Source organism: Cetorhinus maximus, chromosome 5, assembly GCF_964194155.1.
Source record: "Cetorhinus maximus chromosome 5, sCetMax3.hap1.1, whole genome shotgun sequence".
Classification (NCBI taxonomy): domain Eukaryota; kingdom Metazoa; phylum Chordata; class Chondrichthyes; order Lamniformes; family Cetorhinidae; genus Cetorhinus; species Cetorhinus maximus.
Genome location: NC_135883.1, coordinates 169795816 through 169822902, shown reverse-complemented (window position 1 = coordinate 169822902; position 27087 = coordinate 169795816). Strand labels below are relative to the sequence as shown.

At 43.4% G+C, this 27087-nt stretch overlaps 1 protein-coding gene across 1 annotated transcript in view; it reads left to right on the top strand.

The window, feature by feature from the left end:
• Positions 1 to 27087, top strand: part of LOC144681152 (dynein axonemal heavy chain 8-like) — a 1929890-nt gene that overhangs the window by 1260276 nt on the left and 642527 nt on the right. The window contains exon 51 of the mRNA XM_078542879.1: positions 18307 to 18449. Coding sequence (XP_078399005.1) covers positions 18307 to 18449 — 143 coding nt within the window. The remainder of the gene's footprint in view (positions 1 to 18306; positions 18450 to 27087) is intronic.

Sequence of the window (27087 nt, the reverse complement as noted above, 5' to 3'; positions counted from 1 at the left end):
TCATGGGTTCGGAAGGTGCTGTCTAAGGAGCCTTGATGAATTCCTGCAGTGCATCTTGTAGATGGTACACACTACTGTTACTGTGCAGTGGTGGAGGGAGTGAATGTTTGTGGATGTGGTGTCAATCAACTGGGCTGCTTTGTCCTGGACGGTGTCAAGCTTCATTTGCTCCTTAAGAGATCCAGCATGGACACGATGGGCCCAATGACATTCTTCTGTGCTATAATGATTCTATAATCTTGTGAAGGCACCGCTGGTTATGCTTCTCTTGTGCTTTGAGGTTGCTGTCGGTTGCGCAAGTCTCCAAGGCATATAGGATCAAGTTAAAAGACCAGTGTGGTTCAGTTAGGAAGGTAGAAGAGCATGCTAAGAGCAGCTGGTGTATCTGAAAATGTGGTTCTAACCTGGTTAAACTACAACAAAGGGCTACATGTATTGGGAACAGTAGCCTTTTTGGTTAATAAATCAGAGGTATGAGTTCACACCTCAGGGGGAGACTCTGGTGCAGTGATAATGTCACTGGACTAGTAATCAAGGGCCCAGACTCTGGGGCAAGGGTTCAACTCACCCCCACAGCAGCAATTGGAATTTAAATTCAGTTAATTTAAAAAATCTGTAATTTGAAAAGGGTCATTTCAGTAATGGTGACCCTTAAACTGTTGTTGATTTTCGTAACAACTCACCTGGTTCTAATGCCCTTTAGGAAAGTAAAACTGCCATCCTTACCTGGTCTGACCTACATGTGACTCCAGCAATGTTGATGACTCTGAAATGGCCCAACAAGCCAGTCAGTTCAAGGGCAGTTAGGGATGGGCAAGTGATGCCCACATCCTGTGAACGAATTAAACAAAACCTCATCATGAAGGTTGGGGAATTTCAACTCAATGAAATAAATCTGAAATAGAAAACTGATACCAACTATGTGAGCATGAAAATAACCGATTGTCATAAAAACCTATCCGGCTCACTAATCTGTCCTTACCTGGTCTTGTCAAAATCTGACTCCAGACCACAGCAATGTAATTGACTCTTAACTGCCTTCTGAAATGGCCTAAAAGCTAGTCAATTTTATGAAACTGCTACAGAAAAGTCAGATAAAACCAAATGGGAGATCTGTATCTACCTAAGCATGGATCAAGAAAACGACACACCTGGGCCTGACAAGCCTGCATAGTCCTCTTCATTCGTCATCGGCTGTCCTTCAATTTGAGGATGATGTCTACTCATGGTCACGAGTTTCTGCCACGGGCCTTCATTTAACACTACAGGCTGATTCTCAACCCACAGGAAAAAACAAACATGTGTTTTGCCCAGAATCTGCTTTCTTTCAATTCAAATCATGTCCACAGCCTGGGATATAACTCACAGGAGATGGTTTCTGCTGAGATGATAATCAGCCTTCATTATCTCCGTAATCACGGGAGATTACAGTTCAGTTTTTGCTTTGCATCTTTTCCTTTGAAATGTCTCTGCCTGAAGTAGGCCTTGACACCTTTTCTTGTCATGATCACAGATCATAGCCCTGAATTACTTATGGACATATTAAACTTTTAAGTAAGGCACATGTTTTTAAAAAAAAGAATATACAAGCAAAAGCTGGCTGAGACTGTAAAGTAACTACTTGTTGGAAAACACATTTACACATGACCAACTAATCCAGAGAATGTAATTCTCCGCCAACTCCATGCCACCACCAAACACATCTTCTCTTCACCCTCCCCGGCGACATTCCGTAGGGATCGTTCCCTCCGGGACACCCTGGTCCACTCCTCCATCACCCCCTACTCCTCAACCCCCACCTATGGCACCTCCCCATGCCCACGCAAAAGATGCAACACCTGCCCCTTCACTTCCTCTCTCCTTGCCGTCCAAGGGCCCAAACACTCCTTTCAAGTGAAGCAGCATTTCACTTGCATTTCCCCTAACTTAGTCTACTGCATTCGTTGCTCCCAATGCGGTCTCCTCTACATTGGAGAGACCAAACGTAAACTGGGCGACTGCTTTGCAGAACACCTGCGGTCTGTCCGCAAGAAAGACCCAAACCTCCCTGTCGCTTGCCATTTTAACACTCCGCCCTGCTCTTTTGCCCACATGTCTGTCCTTGGCTTGCTGCATTGTTCCAGTGAAGCCCAACGCAAACTGGAGGAACAGCACCTCATCTTCCGACTAGGCACTTTACAGCCTTCCGGACTGAATATTGAATTCAACAACTTTAGATCTTAAACTCCCTCCTCCATCCCCACCCCCTTTCCGTTTCTTTCCCCTCCCTTTTGTTTTTTCCAATAATTTATATAGATTTTTCTTTTCCCACCTATTTCCATTATTTTTAAATCTATACCTTTAATGCCCTGTTAGTCTTTCCACCCCACCCCCACTAGAGCTGTACCTTGAGTGTCCTGCCATCCATTCTTAATTAGCACATTTGTTTAGATAATATCACTACCTTCAACACCTCTTTGTTCCTTTGTCTGTGACATCTTTTGATTATCTGCTCCTATCACTGCTTGCTTGTCCCTACAACCACCCCCCCCCCCAACTTCTCTCCCCCTACCCCTCCACCTTAAACCAGCTTATATTTCACCCCTCTCCTAATATTACTCAGTTCTGTTGAAGGGTAATGAGGACTCAAAACGTCAACTCTTTTCTTCTCCGCCGATGCTGCCAGACTTGCTGAGTTTTTCTAGGTAATTCTGTTTTTGTTCCAGAGAATGTAATGTCAAACTAAAAAGGTGTCAAGGCCTACTTCAGACAGAGACACTTCAAAGGAAAAGATGCAATGTAATAACTGAACTGTAATCTCCTGTGGCTGCGGAGATAATGAAGGCTGATTACCATCTCAGCAGAAACCATCTCCTGTGAGTTATATCCCAGGCTGTGGATATGGTTTGAGTTGAAAGAAAGCAGTTTCTGGGTGAAAGACATATTTGTTTTCCCCTTCCAGAAATACAAAAGAAAATGGGATAAAAGCCCACTGCAACCCTGGTCTCTGTGTGCTAGTTTTGGTGTTCCAGGCCTGGTGTGTGAGGGTGTGATATGAAGGTCACAGCTGAGGAACATCAACTAGGCATCCCTGCACTTGCAGTTAAAAAAAGTCCTCTTATTCTGATTGCTGGAGGCAAGTCATAAGTCAGCAAAGCCACAGTCAAAAAGGAAACAGGACAACTCCTTTCAGCTAACCTGCAGAACCAAGAACCACCAAACCCACTGCTCAACTGCCCAAAGTCAGGTCTACTGGAGTCACCCAACTTAATGGCCACAATGTTTTGCCATCTACTCCTCACGGACAAGCCAAATACTGATTTGTATATCTTTTCTTTAACTTTTATTTCTGGATTCACTTTTCAATTCTAATCTGTGTGTATGTGTGTTGTGTTTTTATTATTTGTTCCTACATTTTAGTAACTGATAAATTCACTCTTTCTTTGACTCAAGAAAGCCTGGTTAAATTGGCTCCTTTTAAAACATAAATAAAAACATAAAACATAAATGTATTTATGGACTGGGAAAAGGTATCCACGAGGGAAGGAATCCTTTTTAAAGTAACCTTGTTGTGACCAGCCAAGGGGATGAATAAAGTAGGGGAGCCAGTTTACCCCCCACCTCACCCAAGAGCATAACAATTTGAGATACCTCATTTGGGATCATAACAAATTGGGGGACCTTCGCCCAGGGATCAGTTGTAACACTAAACATGGAACATGAAAAAGGCACACCTGGCCCTGACAAGCCTGCAAAGCCCTCTTCATTCATTGTCAGCTGTCCCTTGATTTGAGGATGATGTCTACACATGGTCATCGTTTCTGCCACGGGTCTTCATTTGACACTACAGGCTGATTCTCAACCCACAGTTCTTTGGACACATGGAGCAGGATGTCCCATGAGGTAATGGGTTCCTGGTCTTGTTCTTGACATTTTTCTTAGCTTTGTCTGGAAACAAAGATAATTTTTCTTGGCTTTGTCTAGCAACAAATTTCAGAAGTTCCTCTAGAAGGTATAAAGCAACACTGTGTCTCTGGGAGGATTTCGTCAGTCACAGGGAGTAAACAATTCAGGAGGAGGCACATAGGTAATGTCACTGGATGAGTAATCCAGAAGCACAGGCTAATACTTTGATGTAAGCAAAAGCACACCAGCTTTGAAAAGCTTCTTTTTATTCATTCATGGGATGTAGGCATCGCTGGCTAGGCCATCATTTATTGCCCTTGTTCAGAGGACATTTAAGAGTCAACAACATTGCTGTGGGTCTGGAGTCACACATAGGCCAGACCAGGTAAGGACAGTAGATTCTCTTTCCTAAAGGGCATTAGTGTACCAGATGGGTTTTTACGACAATCAACATGGTTTCATGGTCATCATCGGGCTTTTAATTCCAGATTTTTATTGAATTCAAATTTCACCATTTGCCATGACAGGATTCAAACCTGGGTCTCCAGAGCATTACCCTGGGTCTCAGTGACAAGACCACTATGCCACCGCCTTTCCTATGCACCACACCTCAGCAGGAATATCATCAGGGCCGCAGGCTTTGTTGTTTTTCATCCATTTGAATGCTTGTTGCAGCTTTCCCATCAATGGTAGTTCACCCATGCATTCTAGGGATACTACAGAGAGTATCAGCTAACACTGTGGATTCACGATTGAGGAACTGTTGGGAATGATCTTTCCAGCATTGATGGATGACATTGTCATCCTTAAGAAGAGAGACACCATCCTATGAATGAAGGGATGTTGTCAATTTGACCTTGCTCTATAGATGACCCTGGTGGCTTTAAAAAAGCTTTGCATGTCATGTTGGTCAGCACACTGTTGGATCTCTTAGCTTTCTCTTCCCTTCAGTTGTCCTTTATCTTCCAGATTTGGCTTTGGCTGTCAGCCTTGAGAGGTTAGAATGCTGCATTCTTGACTTGTGACCTTGGATTGTTCTGCCAGGCAATGAAGGCTGCTTGTTTTTGTTCCAGGAGGTCACATATTTCAGCATCTTCGTCAAACTAGTCCTAGTGATGATGATGCTCAAACCCAATGGTCTGGACACATGAGTCTAGTACAGTTGACTTCATTTGATCCCACAGTTCTGAAATTGAGTTGGATGTGTGAAGATTTTCCTGATTGGTTGTGAGCTGTGCTTGGAATTCCTCTCTTCGGTTGGGGTTCGATTGAACATGTCAATGATTTGTCCAGCAGGCATCAGTCCTTCACATGAATTGAATGATGCAGACATCACTTAGGTCTTTGACCCAAACAATGACATAATCTTAGCGATGCCAGTGCTTTGATGTAGGATGCCTATTTGTCCTTCTGACAGAAAGAGTGTTTGCTATAATGAGGCCATGTTGTGCCCTCTTTGCCAGCAGGAGGACACCATTCGCATTGGCTTTTCCACATTGTTTTTCCCAATATGCCTATTTGTCCTTCTGGCAGAAAGTGTTTGCTATAATGAGGCCATGTTGTGCCCTCTTTGCCAGCAGGAGGACACCATTCGCATTGGCTTTTCCACATTGTTTTTCCCAATAGTTGCTTTGCCATCATTGGAATCATGGCCAACCCTAGCACTGAAGGCCCCAGAAATATGATCTTTTCTTCTTTTGGGATGGTAGTGAGGACTCCATCAAGGTCAAAATAGAGCTTTTCATTAACATCTTCATTGGAGTCAAGGATCAAGGCATAAGTGCTGATGATGGCGGCATATTGATTACAGCTGAGCTGTAGGTGAAGTATCATGAGCCTTTCGTTTATATAATTGGGGAGCTGTGGCAGTGCATCCAAGATCCTATTCCGGATGGCAAAACCAACTCTGTGGGCACAAGGATCACTGTTTGCCTTTCCTTTCCAGTAGAAGGTGTATCCTCTACCTGTTCTTTCAGCTGCCCCTCCTCAGGAAGGCAGATCTCTCTGAGGGCAGCAGTGTCAGTTTGTAGTCTTGATAATTCATGTGATACAATTGCAGTTCTTCTTTCCTGACGGTCGCTTTTGAGATCATCCATGAGTGTTCTAAAATTCCATGTTGCAAAATTTAGTTTTCTTTCTTCCACCACTGCTACAACCAGGTTAGGAGGGCTGAACTGGATCCTATCTTTGTCCCACTCCTGGGTTTGTTAGAACAGAGTTTGAATTTAAAAAGGAGGTGATATTGCCAATTCAATAAAAATAGATTACTGTGTGTAGCTCAGTGTAAGAATTAAGCCAACCAGGTTCCTTAAGTTAACAAGTAAACCAAAACTCACTCAGGCAAAGATGCAGATATTATTAATAAAAGCTTTTAAATACGTCCCAAGAATGCAAAATTAACACACAAAACCAGCCCCCACCCTCCCAAGCACGCGAAAAAGAAATGAAACCCTACAGAGTATCAGATCTTAAAACTTGACCAAGTATAAAGTAAAGTTAGAAAAAAAGCATTCACGGATTGTCCAGATGCCTGCTTGCAGCTGAAGGGTCACTTTCCACAGTAGCTGCTGGCACTGGCATTTCTTACTGTGGCTGGTTGACTCTCTTTTCACTTGGAGACAGTGGTGTTGATTCGGAATCCTCCTTTAAGAACTGTCAGTTTGCAGCAATGAGATCTTTGGGTGGGTTTTCAAATCACAAACATCTGGGCTTTGATGAGAAAGGTTTCAGAGAAAGAGAAAAGAGGTAAAAGCAAAATACTGCAGATGCTGGAAATCTGAAGTAAAAACAGAAAATGCTGGAACAACGCAACAGGTCTGACAGCATCTGTGGAGCGAGAAACAGAATTAACATTTCAAGTCTGTATCCCTCTTCTTCAGAGCAGGTAAGGCTATTGCCCCTTCTATCCCTGTGGGGCAGTCTCTCTGACTGTTAGATCAAATCCAATATATTTTACACCCAAGAACTGAGTGACGTGACCTCGCTATGGCTTCAATCTGGTCCACTGTCTCTGAGAATTCTGTAGACTGTGACTTCATAAAGTAGCTTGTGTCCTTCACAAATGCAATATATTAGCTGCTGCAGGCCAGTATCCTTTGTTTAGCAAAAGTGTTCTTTAAAAAAAAAGTTCTATATATATATATATTTATGTCCAACTGATGTCATTATAAATTAATATTTATAATGACAATGGTGATCCCATAGGGTGTGGTTGCCCAGCCAAGGGAAACTGAGACAGCCTATTTTCAGGGCACCTTTACCAACCCCTTCCCCATTTTGGGTGAGCAGAGGGAGGGTATTCTGAAGAGGACTCCTCAAACACAGATGCTGCTGCACAGAGGTGCCTCTGTTCCAACACAAGTATCCAACGATCTTCAGGAATCTGTCACCTGTGCGCAGATTCTTGACTAGGGACTCCCTGGTTCACAACCCTGTCCCCATCATCAATTCTCCATCACCACAGGATTTGACAAATGAACCTTGGTAGAAGCCTGTGTATGACTTTGTTTAACATGGGAACCCTCAGGCGCCGTCAATGTCCGCATGAGCTTGATGTATTGGTGGTCAGATTCCAGTGATGTGTTGGGCCACAATAAATGGGACTACCTTACCATTGCAGCTTTCTTCTCCCTTTGCAGCCAATGAGATATGCATTCTTCCTTCACTTGTTCTGCCATTGAGGACTGAGCTTTGTCTGGCACCTCCATCAGACCTTGCCACCAGGGGTGGCCCTGCCAGGAACAAGGTCTCCAGACAGCATCACCCAAGGGATTTTTGGGGCACACAAGCCTCTCCAACTTGTTAAGGTAGCGATCCATGGAGGGATCCCCTCATTAACATCTTGTGCCAAAATTGGGACAGCTGACCCACAGGTCAGTCAAGGTACCGCCTGATGGTCATACTCACAGACTCATACCTGCTAGACAATGTTCTGGATTCCCACTTGAACTGGATTCAGTTGGAAGAGAGTGGCCCTGGAGATCTCAACATTTCATCCTGACCCCATATAAACTCATAGCATCCAATCAAAAATGGTCAAGGAAATATCACGCTGATTACATCTAATGCCTTTCTTCTACTAATAAATGAATGCTCCTTCATGTTGTCAGAGACGTGGAAGAATCATTCAAGGTAACAAGGACACACTAGGGCACTTCAGTGCCCATCAATAATAGTCCTTCAGTAGCACCACTGCTGACTGAGCTGGCCAAATCATGAAGGACATATTACTGGACTAGGCCCTAACTAATGGTTTAAGGGCACAGGTTCAAATTCCACCAAGGCAGCTGTTGGGATTTAAATTCAATTAATAATAAATCTGGAATTAAAATCTTGCCTCAGCAATACTGCCATGAAACTACCACATTGTCAGTAAAAAACATCTGGTTTACTCATGTCCTTTAGGGAAGGAAATCTGCTCTCTTTACCCAGCCTGGCCTATATGTAACTCCATATCCACAGTGATGTGACCTGACAAACCACTCAGTTGTACCAAAACTGCTACAGAGAAGTCTATAAACCAGGCATTGGCCTAGGCACCAGAAACAACAATGGGGCACCTGCCCAGTCGACCAAGCAAATTCTTCCTTACAAACATCTGTGGATTTAGAACAAAATTAGGAGAGCTGTCCCACAATCTAATTAAGCAACAGTCAGACATAATCATACTAGCCAAATTGTCCCTTACACCCAATGTCCCAGACAGACAGGACAGATCCACCAGAGGTGACAGCACATTGGCATGCTGTCAGGAGGGAGTTTCCCTGGGAGTCCTCAATGTTGACTGCGGAAACCCTGAAGTTTCATTGCGCCAGGCCAAATATGGCCAAGAAAGCCTCCTGCCAATTACCACATATCACCTTCACTCAGCTGATGAATCAACAGTCCTGCATGTTAAGCACTGCTTGGAAAAGCACTGAGGGTAGCAAGTGCACTGAATGTACTCTGGGTAGGGGATTTCAATGACTATCACAAAGAGTGGCTCAGGAGAACCACTATTGATCGAACTGGCACCAGGTGGCAAGAGAACAAACAAGAGGGAGAAAGCTGTTTGACCTGACCGTCACCAATCTACCTGCAGCAGATGCATCCACTCATGAGAGTTTTTGTAGGAGTGATCACGACACAATCCTTATAGAGACCAAGTCCTGTCTTCATACTTATCATCCATCATGTTGTGCATCACTACCACCATGCTAGATGGGGTAGATTAAAAGCAAATCTTGCAACTCAACACTGGGCATCCATGAGCTGCCGTGGACCATCAGCAGCAGCAGAATTATATTTAACTCCAATCTGTAATCGCATGGCTTGGCATATCCCTCACTGTACAATTACCATCTAGTCAGGGATCAACCCTGCTTCAATGAAGAGTGCAGGAGAGCATGTCAGGAGCAGCACCAGGCATACCTAAAAGTGAGGTGTCAACCTGGTGAAGCTATAACACAGGACTACATGCATGCTAAACAGCAGAGCAGCGTGTGATAGACTTAAGCAGACAAACAACCAATAGAACAGATCAAAGCTCTGCAGGGTTGCCACATCCAGTCATGAATCATGGTGGATAATTAAACAACTAACCAGAGAAGGAGACTCAAGAAACATTCCTATCCTTCATAATCGAGAAGCCTAGCATATTGGCACAAAAGACAAGGCTGAAGCATTTGAAGCCACCTTCAGCCAGAATTACTGAGTGGTTGACTCATCTCAGCCTCCTCCTGAGGTCCTCAGCTTCACAGGTGTGAGTTTTTAGCCAATTTGATTTACTCCACTAATATCAAGGAAGGTACTGGATACTGCAAGGGCAATGGGCCCTGACATCATCCCAGCAGAAGTACTGAAGGCTTGTGCTCTGGAGCTAGCTGAGCTTCTAGCCAAGCTTTTCCATTACAGCTACACCACTGACATCTACCCAACAATGGTGAAAACTGCCCAAGTAAGTCCTGTCCACAAAAAGCAGGACAAATCCATTCATTTACTGCCCCATTAGTTTACTCTCCACCATCAGCAAAATGATGGAAGGTATTGTTGACAGTGCTATCAAGTGGCATTTACACTTACACCCGCTTACCAATGTTCAGTTTGCATTCAGACAGGACCACTTGGCTCCAGACCTCATCGCAGCCTTGGACCAAACTTGGAATAAAAAAACTCAATTTAAGAGGATAGGTTAGAGTAACTGCCCTTGACTTCATCGAGTGTGGTTTTAGGGAGCTGAGCAAAATTAAACTCAATGGGAATTGGGGGAAAGCTCTCCACTGGTTGGAGTCCTACTGATAAAGGAAGATGGGTGCAGTTCTTAGAAGTCAATCATCTCAGCCCAGGACATTGTTGCAGTAGCTCATTGGGATAGGGTCCTAGACCTATTCATCATCAGCTATTTTATCAATGACTTTCCCTCTAACACAGGGTCAGAAATAGGCATGTTCATTGACGATTGTACAGTGTCCAGTACCATTCGCAACTCCTCAGATACTGAAGCGGTCTGTTCCCTGATGCAGTAGGACTTGCCTGAACAACATTCAGGTTCAAGCTGATAAGTGGCAAGTAAAATTCATGTTACACAACTGCCATGCAATGACCATCTCCAAAAGGAAAGAACTTAGCCATCCTCCCTTGACATTCAATGGCATTACCATTGCTGAATCCCCCACTATCAACATCCTGGGGATTGCCAAGAAACTTGATTGAACCAACCATATAAAGAACGTGGCTACCAAAGCAAGTCAGAGGCTGGTATTTCTGTGGTAAATAACTTCTTGACTCTCCAAAGCCAATTCACCACCTACAAGGCACAGGAGTGCAATGAAACACTCACTTGCTTGGATGAGCGCAGCTCTAACAACACTCAAGAAGCCTATAAACATTCATTGGATCATAGAATTATTACAACACAGAGGAAAGCCGTTCAGCCCATTGTGTCCATGCTGGCTCCCCTAGAGAACAATTTTCATACTGCCACTCCCCCATCCTCTCACCACACCCCTTTTCAGATGTTTAGAAAATTTGGAAAAGGTAGAAAAACAGAAGGAGGCCACTTAGCCCACTGTGTTTGTACCAGCCGAAAAACGAGCCCCTCTCCCCCTGCCCCCGGCCAGCCCAATCCCATTTTCCAGCACTTGGACATTACAGGAAGTTACAGGACTTCCGGTGTATATCCAGACACCTTTTAAATAAGTTAAAGGTCTCTGCCTCTACTACCCTTCCGGGCAGTGAGTTCCAGACCCCGACCATCCGCTGGGTGAAAATATTTTTCCTCATCTCCCCTCTAACCCTTCCACCGATCACTTTAAATCTATGTCCCATGGCCACTGACTTCAATGCTAAGGGAAATATGCCCCTCCCATCCATTCTATCCACACCCATCATAACCATGAACACCACAATCAAATCTCCCCTCAGCCTTCTCTGTTTCAAGGAAAACAATCCCAGCCTATCAATCTTTGCTCATAGTCCAGACAACATCCTCATAAATCTCCTCTGTACCCTCTCTAGTGCAATTATATCCTCTCTGTAGTGAGGTGACCAAAACTGCACACAGTATTCAAGTTGCGGCCTAACTAGTTCTTTATATCACTCCAGCATAACCTCCCTGCTCTTTTATTCTATGCCTTGGCTAATAAAGGAACGGATTCCATATGCCTTCTTAACCATCTTATCAATCTGTCCTTCAGGGATCTGTAGACTTCACTTCAAGGGCCCTCACTTCTTCTGCACATCTCAGTGCCTGCTCTTTTATTGAATATTTGTTTGCCTTCTTTGATCTCCCCAAATGCAGCAGCTCACACTTCTCCAGGTTGAATTCCATTTGCCACTTTATTGGCCACTAGACTAGCCCATTTATGTCTTCCTACAGTCTCCAGCTACCTTCCTCACTATCAATCACACGGCCAATTTTTCTGTTACCTGCAAACGTCTTGATCATGCCCCTTACATTTAAGTCCAAATCATTAATATATGCCACAAAAAGCAGGGGGTGGGGTACTGAGCCCTATGGAACTTCACTGAAAAAAGTCTTCCAGTCACAAAAACACCCATCAACAATTATCCTTTATTTCCTGCCACTGAGCCAATTTTGTATTCAGCTTGCTACATTCCCCTGGATCCCATGGGCTTTCATTTTTTAGCCAGTCTGCCATTTGAGACCTTGTCAAAAGCCTTTTAAAATCCACGTAGACCACATCAACTACACTACCCATATCAATCCTCCTTGTTACCTCCTCAAAAAATTAAATAAAATTAGTCAGACAAGATCTTGCCCTAACAAATCCATGACTGTCCTTGATTATTCCATGCCTTTCTAAGTGAAAGTTTACCCTGTTCCTCAAAACTAATTCCAATAATTTGCCCACTACTGAGGTTAGACTGACTGGCCTGTAATTATTCAGTATATTCCTCACTCCATTTTTAAACAAAGGTACAACTTTAGCTGTCCTCCAGTCCTCTGGCACCAAACTTGTACCCGGTGAGAATTGGAAAATGATGGTCGGACTTTTTGTTATTTCCTCCCTGGCCTCTTTTAACAGCCTGGCACACATTTCATCTGGACCTGGTGATTTATCCACTTTCAAGGATGCTAATCCCCTTAATATTTCCTCTCAACCTATATGTATCATATCCAATATTTCACACTCCTCCTCCTTAACTACAATGTCTGCTTTGTCTCCCTCTTTCCTGAAGACTGACGCAAAGTATTCATTAAGAACCATATCCACATTCTCTGTGTCTTCACATAGGTTACCTTTCTGATCTTTTATGGGCCCTACTCTTCCCTTAGTAATCCTCATTATTAATGTACGAGTAAATCATCTTTAGGTTCTCCCTGATTTTACTTGCCGATTTTGTTTCAAGCCCTCCCTTTGCTTTCCCAATTTCCATTCGGATTTCACCCTTGCACTTTTTATACTTTCTGTAGTGTGTGGTCCTTGGTGTCTGACATAAGCTTTCCTTTTCTGCCTTATTTTGCCCTGTATGCTCCTTGGCATTGTGGGGCTCTAAATTGGGCTGTAGCACCCATTTTCTTTGTGGAGTCATGTTTACTCTGAACCTCTTGAATCTCCCATTAGAATGCCTCCCATTGGTTTTTTCCCTGATTTACTTCAAGTAGGTGCTTCCAGCCCATTCAGGATAAAGTACTCCATTTGATTGGCACCCCAGCCACCACCTTAAACATTCACTCCTTCCACCACCAGTATGATGTGGCTGCATTATATACCATCTGCAGGGTGTACTGCAGCAATTCACAAAGATTCCTTCAAGAGCACCTTCCAAACATGCGTCCTCCATCACCTCAGAGAACAAGGGCAGCAGGTGCACGGGAACCACCACCTGCAAGTTCCCCTGCAAGTCACACACACCATCATGACTTGGAACTATATGGTCCCTTCACTTTCAGTATGTCCAATTCCCTCCCTAATAGCACTGTGGGTACGCCTATATCTCATGGAATGCAATGGTTGAAGAAGGTGGCTCATTTCCACTTTCTCAAGGGCAATTAGGGATAAGTTATAAATGTGGCCATGCTAGTGATGCTCAGATCCCAGGAACAAATAAATAAAGAATTAACACTACACAGTCTTTATGGAGCCAAATTCTTGACTTCAAATTAATGATACTCCTTCGAGCTGTTTGGCACTACTGCTATGCTAAATGAGATTTATTCAGAATAGATCTAGCAGCTCAAACTGGATATCCATTAGTTTCTGTGAGCCATCAGCAGAATTGTAATTCATGAAAATCTGGATACCCATGGCCTGGTGAAACTACAACACAGTACCACATGCATGCTAAACAATGAAAGCAGAATGCTGGTAACAAGAGATAAGCAATCCCAGGACCAATAGATCAGATCAAAGTTCTGCACTCCCTTTACATCGAGTCATGAATGGTGCTAGCCAATTAAACAATGAACTAGAGGAAGAGGCTCTATGAACCTTACCTTCAATGATGGGAGAGCACAACATGTGTGTGCAAAAGACAGAGCTGAAGCATTTACAATCATCTTCAACGAATTGTACTGAGTAGATGGTCCATCATGTCCTTTTCCTGAGGTTCCCAGCAACTCAGAAGCCAGTCTTTAGACAATTCCATTCGCTCAACATATTGTCAAGAAACTGCTGAGCACACAGGATACACCAAAGGCAGTGGGCCTCGACAGCATCGTTTTAATTAAAGATTCATGAGATGTCGGCATCACTGGCAAGTCCAGCATTTATTGCCCATCTTAATTGACCTTAGGAAGGTGGTGGTGAACTGTCTTCTCGAACTGATGAAGTCTATATGATGTAGGTCCACCCTCAGTGCTGTTATGGAGAAAATTCCAGGATTTTGGTCCAGCAAAGTATATATTTCCAAGTTAGAATGGTGTGTGATGCAGAAGGAAACTTGCAGACAGTGAAGTTCCCATGCACCAGGGCCACTCAACAAGTTGCCCTCCAGGCCACGCGCCATCCTGACTTGAAATTGTATCTCTGTTCCTTCTCTGTTTGCTGGGTCAAAATCCTGAAACTCCCTTCCTAACAGCACTGTGGGTGTGCCTACACCACATGGACTGTGTGGCTTGGAGGGGAATTAACAAATGGTGATGTTTCTATGCATCTACTGCCCTTGTCCTTCAAGGTGGGAGAGATTGCAGGTTTGGAAGGTGCCAAACAAGCGGGTTACTTTACTCTGGATGGTGTTGAGCTTGTTGAGTGTTGCCGGGGTTACAGTCATCCAGGCAAGTGGAGAATATTCCATCACAATTCTGACTAACACCTTGTAAGTGGTGATCAAGCTTTGGGGAATCAGGAGGTGAGTTACTTACAACAGAATTCCCAACCTCTGATCTGCTCTTTGAACCTCAGTAGTTTTGTGGTTGTATCAGTTAAGTTGCTGATCAATGTTTTATTTTATTTGTTCATTCTTGGGATATGGGTGTCATCAGCATGGCCAACATTTGTTATCCAACTTTAATTTCCCTTGCTATACCATTTTGGAGGGCATTTTAAGAATCAACAACATTGTTCAGGGTGTGATGTCACAGACCAGGTAAGGATGGCAGAGTTCCTTCCCTAAAGGGACATTAGTGAACCAGATGGAGTTTTACAACAATTGATGATAGTTTAATGGTCACCATTACTGAGATTAGCTTTTAATTCCAGATTTATTAATTGAATTTAAATTCCACCAGCTGCCATGGTGGGATTTGAGCCTGTGTATCCAGGGATGCTTATATTATTAGTCCAGTGACATTACCACTACATCACCATCTCCCCAGAATAGCTCCCATAGAGTTGACGGTGGGAACTAAATGATGGTAATGCCGTTGAATGTTAAGGGTGAAGCACAGTGTCACTGGGAAATAGAGTGCATCGTAAACCAAGTGTTAAGTTGAGAATTTGTTGCTAGTGGGATCTCTTTGTTATGTATTTCTCAAGCTATAATTTAGATTAACAATCAGAATTTGACTTAGTACTTTAAAATTGCAAAAGAAACTGCAGGCTAGTTAAGATCAAAGGTCACAGCATGCTTCACTCCCTGTCTCCTTTATGCTGCTCCACTCGGATCCCAAATGGGAGGAAAAACTATATTGTGAAGTGATGTCACAGGACAAGGTGGCATGTGGAATGAGTATACTGGGTAAGCTTTTACATTAATCTGAATTAATCAATTATAAAGTAAGACCTGATCAATTAATTAGTATAAAGCTAAAGCCAATTTGACAGCATATCATATAACAACAGAGTACTCACTTAATTCATCAGATCTAGCGAATAAAGTTAAAATGAAATAGCAAGGGATAGTAAAACTAAAGGGTTCTGAATTTTTCAGTAAATTAGAATCTGAGGTATACAGATAATAAGAGTTAATTAAAAACATTTAAGGTAAACTGATAAAATAAAGTGACCGTCAACACAAGGGAAGTAGCCGAATGGTGAATAGTCGGTGGATTAAATTTAATAGTCTAATAGATAGCGGCATAGCAGGGCTGCACATCCTGTTCCATGTGGAAACTCCAGGAAGCTTCTCATGTCCTCAACAAACACATGTTCAGGAAGTGCTGCTATCAGGAGCAGCCAATTTAAGATTATCAGTTGGGCTTGCAATGTGACTCACTTACACTACGAGAAGATACACATAGGGACCTGTCCACTGAAAGCAGAAAGAACATGTCCAGGCATTGTGCCTTTTTTGAATAAAATGAAAGCATGGGAAGCAATAGTTCCCTGCTGCATTCTCAACCAATCAAAGTTGTCTTGCCAAACATTCAGCACCCTTTCCTCATGCAGTATTAATTGTTGCACCCTTTGAAATTCAGCATTCTTGCATCAGTCATGATGAGTGCAAGACATAAAGCTCCAACAGCATGTCTCTTTTTTTTCATCAACACTGAAGTTCTGTATCACCAAGCAATTAAACATGGAATGGTTACAGCATACAAGGGAGCCATTTGGCCCATTTTGACAGGGCAAGAGCAAATCACTTAATCCCACTATCACTATCCGCCCAACACTTTTCCTCATAGCCCTGCAAGTTTTCTCTATTTAGCAGATTATCTAACTCTCTTGCAAGCCACAATTGAATGTACTTCCACCACACTCACAGGCTGTGCATTTCAGATCCTAGCCGCTTGCTATGTAGAAAGGATTTTCCTTCTGTTCGCATTGGTTTCTACTCACCCTAAATTGGTATCCTATGATTAATGATTGTTCTGTCAATGGGAGCAGTTTCTCCTTATCTACTCTTCATGATTTTGAACAGGTCTATCAAATCTGCTCTCCATCTTCTATTTTCTGAAGAGCACTTTCCCAGCTTCTGCAGTCTATCCACGTAATTGGTCCCCCATCCCAAATCGATTCTTGTTCTGAAAAAGATCATAAGCTTACTGGCCTGATGAGTGTTTCCAGCAATTCCACATTTCTCTACCCATTTTTAACGTTTGGCTTAGCTGTGAACCACACCAACCATTGTGATCAATTTGTCAGTTTTTTATCATAACCTTTAAAGTTTCAATTCGATCATCACAAAGGTCTCTGATTTTCCAAAGAAAATCAAAATTCCTTCACCTGACTAACATGTTAAACTCCTGATACCCATATTCATCTTTGCTTGTTCCTTGCAAAAGTAAAAACATTCATTTCATAATTGAATGACCAGAGCTGCACATGTCATTCAGAAGCAGTTATATTTGACTAATTTTTGGATTCTTTCTTCCATACTCATCCATTGTTCGAAATTAAATTATGTCTGCCATCTTATATCACAGATATATAAAAGATCTAACCCTTTCTGAATTTAATTACATTAATTATTATTAGTAGAGCTTTCTATTTGTATTTACCTATTTCACATTAATTGAATTGTTTGAGCACTGAAACTTTGGAACAAAAGTTCAGCATCTAGGAATCTAGGAATGCTCATTTGCATCAGGCTTCCCTTGAAATATATATTTTTTGTTTTTCAAGAGAAACCTGATAATAGCTAGAGATAAAAACAGAAAATGCTAGAAATAGTCAGCAGGTTTGGAAGCATCCATGGAGAAAGAAATACTTCAGGTCTGTTTTGAGCCAGTGAGGAAAAGGTTGAGGAAAAAAGAAGACATACTGGAAACATTAATATGGAAGGTCTGAACAGATGTGACAGAGAAAGAGAGACTAGGAGAATGGAATAGAGTCCTTACATGAAATATACTGAAAATAGCTTTGGGAGTCAGTGGACTTATTGTAAATTTTGGTTGATGGCCTATCCCAAGAAATGGACATAGAGAAATCAAGGAATGGTAGGGAAGAGTTGGAGATAGACCACGTGAAGGCAAGAGAATGACGAAAATTGGAATCAAAGTTGATGAAATTTTCCAGTTCAAAGCGAGAGCAGGGAACGGCATGGATATTTTACTTGAATGTATGAATGTACTGGAAAAAGAGATGAGGAAGGGGGTCTGAGTAGGACTGGAACAAAGAATGTTCCACATATCCCACAAAAAAATCACATCCAGTACCCATCCAGGTAGCCATAGCAACACCTTTTATTTGAAGGAAGAGTTGAATAAGTCATTCAATGCAAGAAGAGGGTCAGCTAAGCTGAGGAAGGTGGTGCTGGATGGGGACTGTTTGAGCCTCCATTTAGAGAAAATGTGGAAAGCTTTGAAACCATCCTTATAGGGAACAGAGGTGTAGAGGGATTGCAGGTGTGGAAAGTAGAGAGATAGGATCAGGAAACTAGAAGCTGTTGAAGTGACAGAGGACATTTGAAGAATCATAGATATAGGTAGGAAGAGACTGGACAAGGGAAGAAAAACTAGAGCCGAGATAGGAAGTTCAATGGAGAAGGAAAAAGCTGAAATGTTTTGATAATTGCCAGAGATAATTCAAAATTAGGACAGAATTGCAATGTTTCTTCCTTTATGTGAACATAGTCTGCTGTGCTTGCTTTTTGATTCAGGTGAATGGGAGAACTGGAAAACCTGGGTTCAAGAGTATTTATATCCACCTGACAGTGAGCCAGACTACACTTCAATCCTAGTACCAAATGTTGACAATGTTAGGACCAACTTTCTTGTGGACATCATAGCTAAACAGAATAAGGTAAGTGCATAATAGAAGAGCTTCATTATTTTGTCAGCACAGTAGCATGACATGGTCCAGAAATCCACTCATGCCTGGAATTGGGTGCTTAGGGGTTGGGACATGCTTTGCATGCCCTTTTAGTGTTGATTCAGGCAGCACATTTCATGCTGCCTACTGATTATATCACATAAGTGATAGCCAGTAGTATCCATGGTGCTTATTGTCTGCATGCTTATTAAGGGGTTTGAAGGCACAAAAAAGTTACAGAAGGCAGGAAACAATGCTGGAGACAAATGGATGCAGCAACACTGAGAGAACACCAAGGTTTGCCAATTCTGCCTTGGAGGTCCTATTCTGGGTGGTGGACATAAGGACAGATAATCTCTCCGGCAGGTAAGACACCATTCAAACATCAATTCAGAGGACAGTGGGAACGCGCAACAGAGCATTTCAGTTTGACATCCAGGATCTGTCTGCAATGCAAAAAAGTTCAATGTCCTAACTAGAGCTGTCAGGGTAGGAATATCTCTATCTTCTTCTCTGCTTCTTTCTTCAATATTTGTAGACTTACTAGTCACAATACTCCCCACTTTCCTTGACTATCTGACAATCATTGCATCAAATTTCAGTACACCTCCTTTTGACATTCGTCGCTATTTCCACTTTCACTTCCCTGAAATTTGCAACCAATACACTGTACATTAGCTATTCATAGAATCATAGTGAGTTTATGGCACAGAAAGAGGCTAGTGGGCCTACCGTGTCTGCGCCGGCTGATAAACAAGCCAACCAGCCTAATCCCACTTTCCAGCATTTGGTCCGTAACCCAGCAGGTTACAACACTTGAGGTGAGTATCCAGACACCTTTTAAATGAGTTCAGTGTTTCTGCCTCTATTACCCTTTCAGGCAGTGATTTCTAGACCCCTACTTCCCACAGGGTGAAAACACTTTTCCTCAATTCCCCTCTAATCTTTCTACCAATCACTTTAAATCTATGTCCCCTAGTAACAGACCTCTCTGCTAATGTAAATAGGCTCTTCCCATCCACTCTATCCAGGCCCCTCACAATTTTGTACATCTCAATCAAATCTCCCCTCAGTCTCCTCTGTTTCAAGGAGGACAACCCAGCCTATCCAACCTTTCCTCATAGCTGCAATTTTTCACTTCTGGCAACATCCTCATAAATTTCCTCTGTACCCTTTCAAGTGCAATTACATCCTTTCTGTAATGAGGTGACCAGAAATGCACATAGTATTCAAATGTTGGCCTAACTAATGATTTGTATCGTTCCAGCATAACCTCCCTGCTCTTATATTCTATACCTTGGCTAATAAAGGAAGTTATTCCATATGCCTTCTTAATCACCTGTCATGCTACCTTCAGGGATCTGTGGGCATTCACTCCAAGCTCCCTCACTTCCTCTACCAGGGCCAGGGAGAGAAATTATGGGCCCTGGTGTTCTCCTTTTCCAGGGCCCCTTATTCCCCACACCCCCACCAACCCTGACTTAATCCTTCAATTCGATCATGCAAGATAGTATTCCCCCATTCAGGATTCATCAATTAATTCACCGATCACAGAAAGGCATTGTTGGCATCTGGTTACAAATATCATCCAATATATATGCAGCATATGTCATTAATGTTAAGATGAGTGACCATATAATGCAGTGTTAGTTTGTGTGCAGCCTATAGGTGATCCCACTGCAACTATTAAACAAACCAGAGAGTACAAATTTTACATTAACAGCATCATGCAATATTGTTAATTTGACAGGAAAATAACCAGTTAGTTACTTATAACGCTATGCAAACAATAACACTGATTTTGGTGATTGCCTCAGCACTCATTAACATGTTCTGCACATTGCACCATATGGACATGGTGACACTAAGTTCATATTTGGAGGAAAGAGTCAATACTTGCAACCCAGATAAACTGCACAAGGTCTTTTGCATTCTCTTGAAGAAGTACAAGACTTTCTCCTGCCTGAGTGCATGATGTTATTCAATATAATTATTTCACTAAAGGAGTGGAATTGTATTCTATTTCATCAGTAACCGCACAGGGTAGAAAGAGCAAATGACATCTGAGAAACAAAGTGGAATGATGGAAAAACATAGATCTTCACTGTCAGTAAGGAGCATTGGAGTCCTCAGGTGTCTCTGTGTAACACAACTTTTAAGAAGCCAGAGAACAAAAACTGAATGGTTTACAATTGTATCCATGGTTACATGATCAGCAGCTCTGATTGCTACTTGTCATTACAATATATTTTCAATATCTACTATGCAATACAATTTTATCATGATATTTCATTCCTCAAAATAACTCTTAAAAGCACCAAGATAGAGTAGGACAAAGGAACAATATTGAAGTCAATGGAAAAGACTCTTGATCATCACGTGCAGGGTAAAACAGGTTACAATTTCACTATGAGCCCATTACGCACTCCTGCCCTGGAAATTTCACCCCACAAAGCCTGCTCCAGTAAATTTCTACTAGCAACAAAAGAAACAGAACTCCAGCCATGATTCCATCTTCTGTTCGAAGGTAATTATGGATGACACAAACCATCTGGCCCAGTTCATCTCATTCATCCAGAATGAAATATGAACATATGTATTAGGAGCAGGAATTTAGCCCCTCAAGCCTGCCCTGCCATTTGATAACATTGCCACATTATACCAGTGACTACAACTCAAAAGTATTTAACTGGCTGTAAAGTGATTTGAGACATTGCGAAAGGTGCTGTATAAATGTGGTTTTGTCTTTCTTTCATTACATCTGCATACAGGAGGCAGAGTGACTGTAGCAATGGTGAAATTGGAGGCCCAGTGCTGATTCTCTAAGGATAATTAATCAAAAAGCAATCAACTGATGTAAGGAAAGTGGCTACAAATAAATCATTACATTTACAAAAATTCAACTCTATAGCCAATACAATCTTACCATTCTGACTTCTGTGACACCAACCCACAATATACCATAAATGGCATCTACCCCTTTTCTGCTAATGACAATATTGCCAGGATTTGTCAATCAGACATCTACCAACAGTTTAGGAAAAATGTAGATTAAATTATTGATCTAAATTTTTCAGTGAAGAATGATACATGTTGCATAAATTCAGTAAAAACTTAACTCAAAAACTGGACTATTTCCCCTTCCCCCAGAATCTGTCATACAAATTATGTTATACACTATGAATTTACAGTCTAAAATGGAAAAATTTAATTAATAAATAAGAAACTTCAACAGCAAAAAAGAGTTACACCCCAACACCACACCACTCCCTCAACCTCCCTCCACATCGCCCCTGCCACCCCACCTCCCCAACCCCTCATCCTAACACCCCCCACCACCTCAAACACACCAACCTCCTCCCTCCCACCCCTCCAACACCCCTCAACCACTTCCCTTCCCTCCAATACCCCCAACTGCCCCCCAATACCCCCAACCTATCCTTACAACATTTAAGAAGTATTTAGATGAGCACTTGAAATGCCATGGCATACAGGGGTATGGGCCAAGTGCCAGAAAATGGGATTAGAATAGATAGGTGCTTGATGGCTGGCACAGACACAATAGGCCGAAGGGCCTGTTCCTGTGCTGTATAACTCTATGACTATGACTATCCCCACCCCCACTCCTCTGACACAACCCAAGCCCCCCACCACTCCAAACCCCCCCAACCTCCCACCGCCACCCACCCCCAAAACCCCCCCATCCCCAACCCTTTCAACAGCCCCAGACCATCCCCCCACCCCTAAACCCAGCATTCAAATGGCTTTAAATTAGAAATGTCACTTACCAATTTTCCAAGCGAGAACACTTTCAGTTGCTGCACAGCTGTTTCCAACCTTTGGGCAGCTTCATGCTTTTATGGCAGGCCTTTTAAAAAAAAATTGGAACAACAAAGTTGCCCGAAGATCAGAAGCAGTAGTGAAGCAACTTGGCGAAACTGGCCTGAGCAGACAGGCTTTTAAAAAATTGGAGCTCTCAGGATGACGGTCCTAATTTTTTTTTAAGTCAGTCTTTCAGGTCTGCTCTGCCTCTGGCTGCTCAGGCTGGAGGCCAACAAGAAATTCTGTTTAGAGCAACGCAGTCAGGTGCCCCCACCCACCAACCCCCAGCTCCTAGGCCCTAGTGTTTGGTATCATCTGCACACTTTTGTCACGGGCCGTGTCCTCTACATGTCTCAGTGTTCTCCCATTAATTGTATATTCCTTTACCTTAACCTCCCCAGATGAATCACCTCACAATTCTCAGAGTTGAATTCAATTTGCCACTTTTTTGCCCACCTGACCAGCCCATCGATTCTTCCTGCTGTCTACAGCTATCCTCCTCACTATTGACCACATGGCCAAATTTTGTGTCATCTACAAACTTCTTGATCATACACCCTACATTTACATCCAAATTGTGATTATATGCCATAAAAAGCAGAAGACCCAGTACTGAGCCCTGTGGAACCCCACTGGAAACAGCCTTCCAGTCACACAAACACCCATCAACAATTGCACTTTGTTTCCTGCCACTGAGACAATTTTCTATCCAGATTGGCACATTCCCTTGGATCCCATGAGCTTTTATTTTTTTAACCAACCCGCCATGTGGGACTTTGTCAAAAGCCTTGCTAAAATCCACGTAGACCACATCAGCTGCACTACCCTCATCAATCCTCCTTGTTACTTTTTCCAAAAATTCAATTAAGTTAGTCAGACACGATCTTCCTTTAACAAATCCATGCTGACTATCCTTGATTATTCTGCACCTTTCTAAGTGGCAGTTTATCTCTCAGAATTTATTCCATTAATTTGCCCATAACTGAGGTTAGTTAGACTATTTTACCATCAGAGCCACAGTCTACAAGACCACACAAGGCTCACTCTAATATTCATTCCTTTGTTGCAGCAGATGGTCACCCACATCCTCTTGACACCAAAGGAAGAGCCTGCCTGTACACCCTTTTGCCCATCAAACAGAGCATGTTTGGCATCAAACGCAGGAGGATAGCTGCACTCATGGCAACTGACAACACTGAAGAGATGTCATGCAGGGCCCCTTTATACTTTATCCTCCATTGCCCTTGTTACGTATAGGAGAGGAACTCAGTTCAAACAGCACTGATTTCCTCTTACCACCTGTCGGTAAAAAAAGGTGTTTGAATTAGTTTTTTATAAAGAATGAGCAGTGGTGTATTGTTTCCCAACCCCATGGTTTTTGGGTGATCCGATTTTTACTAATAACTCCATAGCAAACTGAAGCTAGGATTAACTCAGAAGGTTAGTTTATTTTGCACGTTCAAAACCCGTGAAGTGTCCACAGCTTCCAACTCCGCACTGACACAGTAAAGGGAGGGATAGAGGAAAGGAGGTTTACAGCACAAGGACCACAGAGAAACTGAATATTGGTTCACATGAGTCTCAGAGTCCAGAATCAGAGTTTCACGTAGGCTTTCGAGGTCGGCTGGCTGGAGCCCAGGGTTGGAGGATTCACTTTTCAGGTGGCGTTGATGTAGCAAGCTAAAGTAGACATGTGAGGATTGAAAACAAAAACAGAATTACTTGGAAAAACTCAGCAGGTCTGGCAACATCGGCGGAGAAGAAAAGAGTTGACGTTTCGAGTCCTCACGACCCTTCAACAGCGCCGCCATGCGAGGATTGAGTCGGTTCTGTATGGGAAGATACTAAATTTTGCAGCAGAGTCAGGTTAGATGGCTGGTTGTCCTGTTTGAATAGAGCCGGCTTCTTTGTGTCCAGCCAGTCGAATGATAAAACAGCAAACTGCCTGTGCAGCCCAGAAATGTAATATTACACTATTCAAAAGGCCAGAATTTTGGGTCATGTGACCTTCCTTCTTCATAATGACATCAACACAGGATGTTTATCCAGCATTTGGCTTTGTTTTCGGGACTGATAATGGCATGGATTTTTTGTGCCCGTCGGCATCGGGTGTGTTCGGTGGCATGAGCAGACCATTTGGCTTGATCAGTTTCACGATGGCGTGAAACCAGTTCGCAATCGTTTGCTCAACCTGCTGATGGCGGGCTGCGTTCTCCGCTATCGGACTTCGGGAACCTCATTGCAATATATCAGCATATACTTATTAGGCCTGCCCGCTGGAATCACACTCACCCCCCGCTCCCCGGATCATCCACCAATGTCGGGAGGGAAGCACGCTGGGGTAGACCAATACCAAAGACATGCAGAAGACGGGACTTACCTCCCAGGGCTTTGCTCACATTGCGGACAACCGAGGAGCAGAAGGTGCTGGACCCCGACAGCAACAGCACACTGGAGGAATGTCCATGGCATGCTTGGTGGATTCTCATGGACATGACAAAGCAATGCACAGAAGTTGATAGTCACTGTTGATGCTCACAACGGATGATAGTTGAGGGGGTGGAAGAGGAAGGGCTATGATCAGCTGGGAGAGGAAGAGGTGTTGGTGGGAGTGTGAGGGTGGGAGGGGGGAATGAAGGTGTCTTAAATCTTCAGAGAGTGGTCTTGCCCTGTTGCAGGAGTAGAGGCTACAAGAGAGAGGAATGACTGGTAAGTAGTGAGTAAGGTTGGGTAAGTATTTCCTAATTTTAGCACTTATAGTTTAAGGTCTTTTTGTGGTTTATAGTCTATATATTCTGTAGTAACAAGAATCAGGAAAGAAGGGGCCTAGAGTAATTGATTTAAAAGATTTAACTTAAAGGGATAAGTCATGGCATGAGAGCTTAAAGCTGTGGTGTGCTCCTCGTGCTCCATGTGGGAAGCTGGGAACATTTCCAGTGCCAGGACCAGCATGTATGCAGGAAGTGTGTCCAGCTGCAGCTCCTGGAAGCTCGGGTTTCAGAGCTAAAGTGGCGGCTGGGGACACTGTGGAGCATCTGCGAGTGTGAGAGCATCGTGGATAGCACATTTAGAGAGGTGGTCACACCGCAGCTGAAGGGACTTGAGGAAGGAAGGGAATGGGTGACCTCCAGGCAGTCCAAGAGAAACAGGCAGGTAGTTCAGGAGTCCCCTGGGATCCCGCTCGCAATTCCATTTTGGAGGCTGATGAGGGTGCTGGTTCTTACAGGGAGTGCAGAAAGAGCCAAGCTTCTGGCACCACAAGCAGCCTGTCTGTACAGGAGGGGAGGAAGAGAGGAAGAGCAATAGTAACAGGGGATTCTATAGTCAGGGGAAGAGATAGGCGCTACTGTAGCCATCAATGTGACTCCAGGATGGTGTGTTGCCTCCCTGGTGCCAGGGTCCAGGAAGCCTCTGAATGGCTGCGGGGCATCTTGAAGGGGAAGGGTGATAAGGCAGAGGTCATGGTACACTTTGGTATCAATGACATAGGTAGAAAGAGGAATGATGTCTTGCATCAAGAATTCAGGGAGTTAGGCAGTAGACTGAAAAGCAGAACCTCTCGGGTTATAATCTCTGGATTAGCCCCAGTGCCATGTGCTAGCTAGCACAGAAATAGGAGAATAGCACAGATGAATACGTGGCTTAAGAGTTGGTGCAGGAGGGAGGGTTTTAGATTCCTGAATCACTGAGACCGTTTCTGGGGAAGGTGGGACCTGTACAAGCGGGACAGCCCACACCTGAACCAGAACAGCACTAACATCCTTGCAGGCGGGTTTGCTAGTGCTGTTGGGAGGAGTTTAAACTAATTTGGCAGGGGGAGGGGACACAGAACGTTAGCAGAATAGGGACACATCATAATGCAGTAAAACAATCAAATCAGAGGGAGTACAGCTGCTTTAAGTTTCAAGGGAGTAAGGCAAGGCTGGCTGGCCTCTACTTTAGTGCCAGGAGTATTACAGGTAAAATGGATGAGTTAAGGGTGAGGATTGACACGTGGAATTGTGATATAGTAGCCATCACAGAGACGTGATTGAGGGAGGGGCAGGATTAGCAGCTCAACATTCAGGGATATAGAATCTTCAGGCAAGACAGGGGAGGGGGTAAAGGAGGAGGAGGCATTGCATTATTAGTTAAGGAGTCAGTTTCTGAGGAGATTCACCAGGATGTTGCCTGGGATGAAACATTTAAGTTATGAAGAGAGATTGGATAGACTTGGGTTATTTTTGTTGGAGCAGAGAAGACTGAGGGGTGACCTGATCGAGGTGTCCAAGATTATGAGGGGCATAGACAGGTTGGATAGGGAGCAGCTGTTCCCCTTAGTTGAAGGGTCAGTCACGAGGGGACATAAGTTCAAGGTGAGGGGCTGGAGGTTTAGGGGGGATGTGAGAAAAAACATTTTACCCAGAGGGTGGTGACGGTCTGGAATGTGCTGCCTGGGTGGGTGGTGGAGGCAGGTTGCTTCACATCCTTTAAAAAGTACCTGGTTGAGCACTTGGCACGTCATAACATTCAAGGCTATGGGCCAAGTGCAGGTAAATGGGATTAGGTAGGTAGGTCAGGTGTTTCTCACGTGTTGGCGCAGACTCAATGGGCCGAAGGGCCTCTTCTGCACTGTGTGATTCTGTGATTCTTTCAGGATGGGATGAGGTTGGGAGTGGGTGAATTAAGGTGTCAGGATGGGGTGAGGTTGGGGGGTGGATGAAGGTGTCAGGATGGCGTGAGTTTGGGGGGAAATGATGGTTTCAGGATTGGGAGAGGTTGGGAGAGGGGGAATAAAGGTCTCAGAATGGGGTAATGTTCGGGGGGA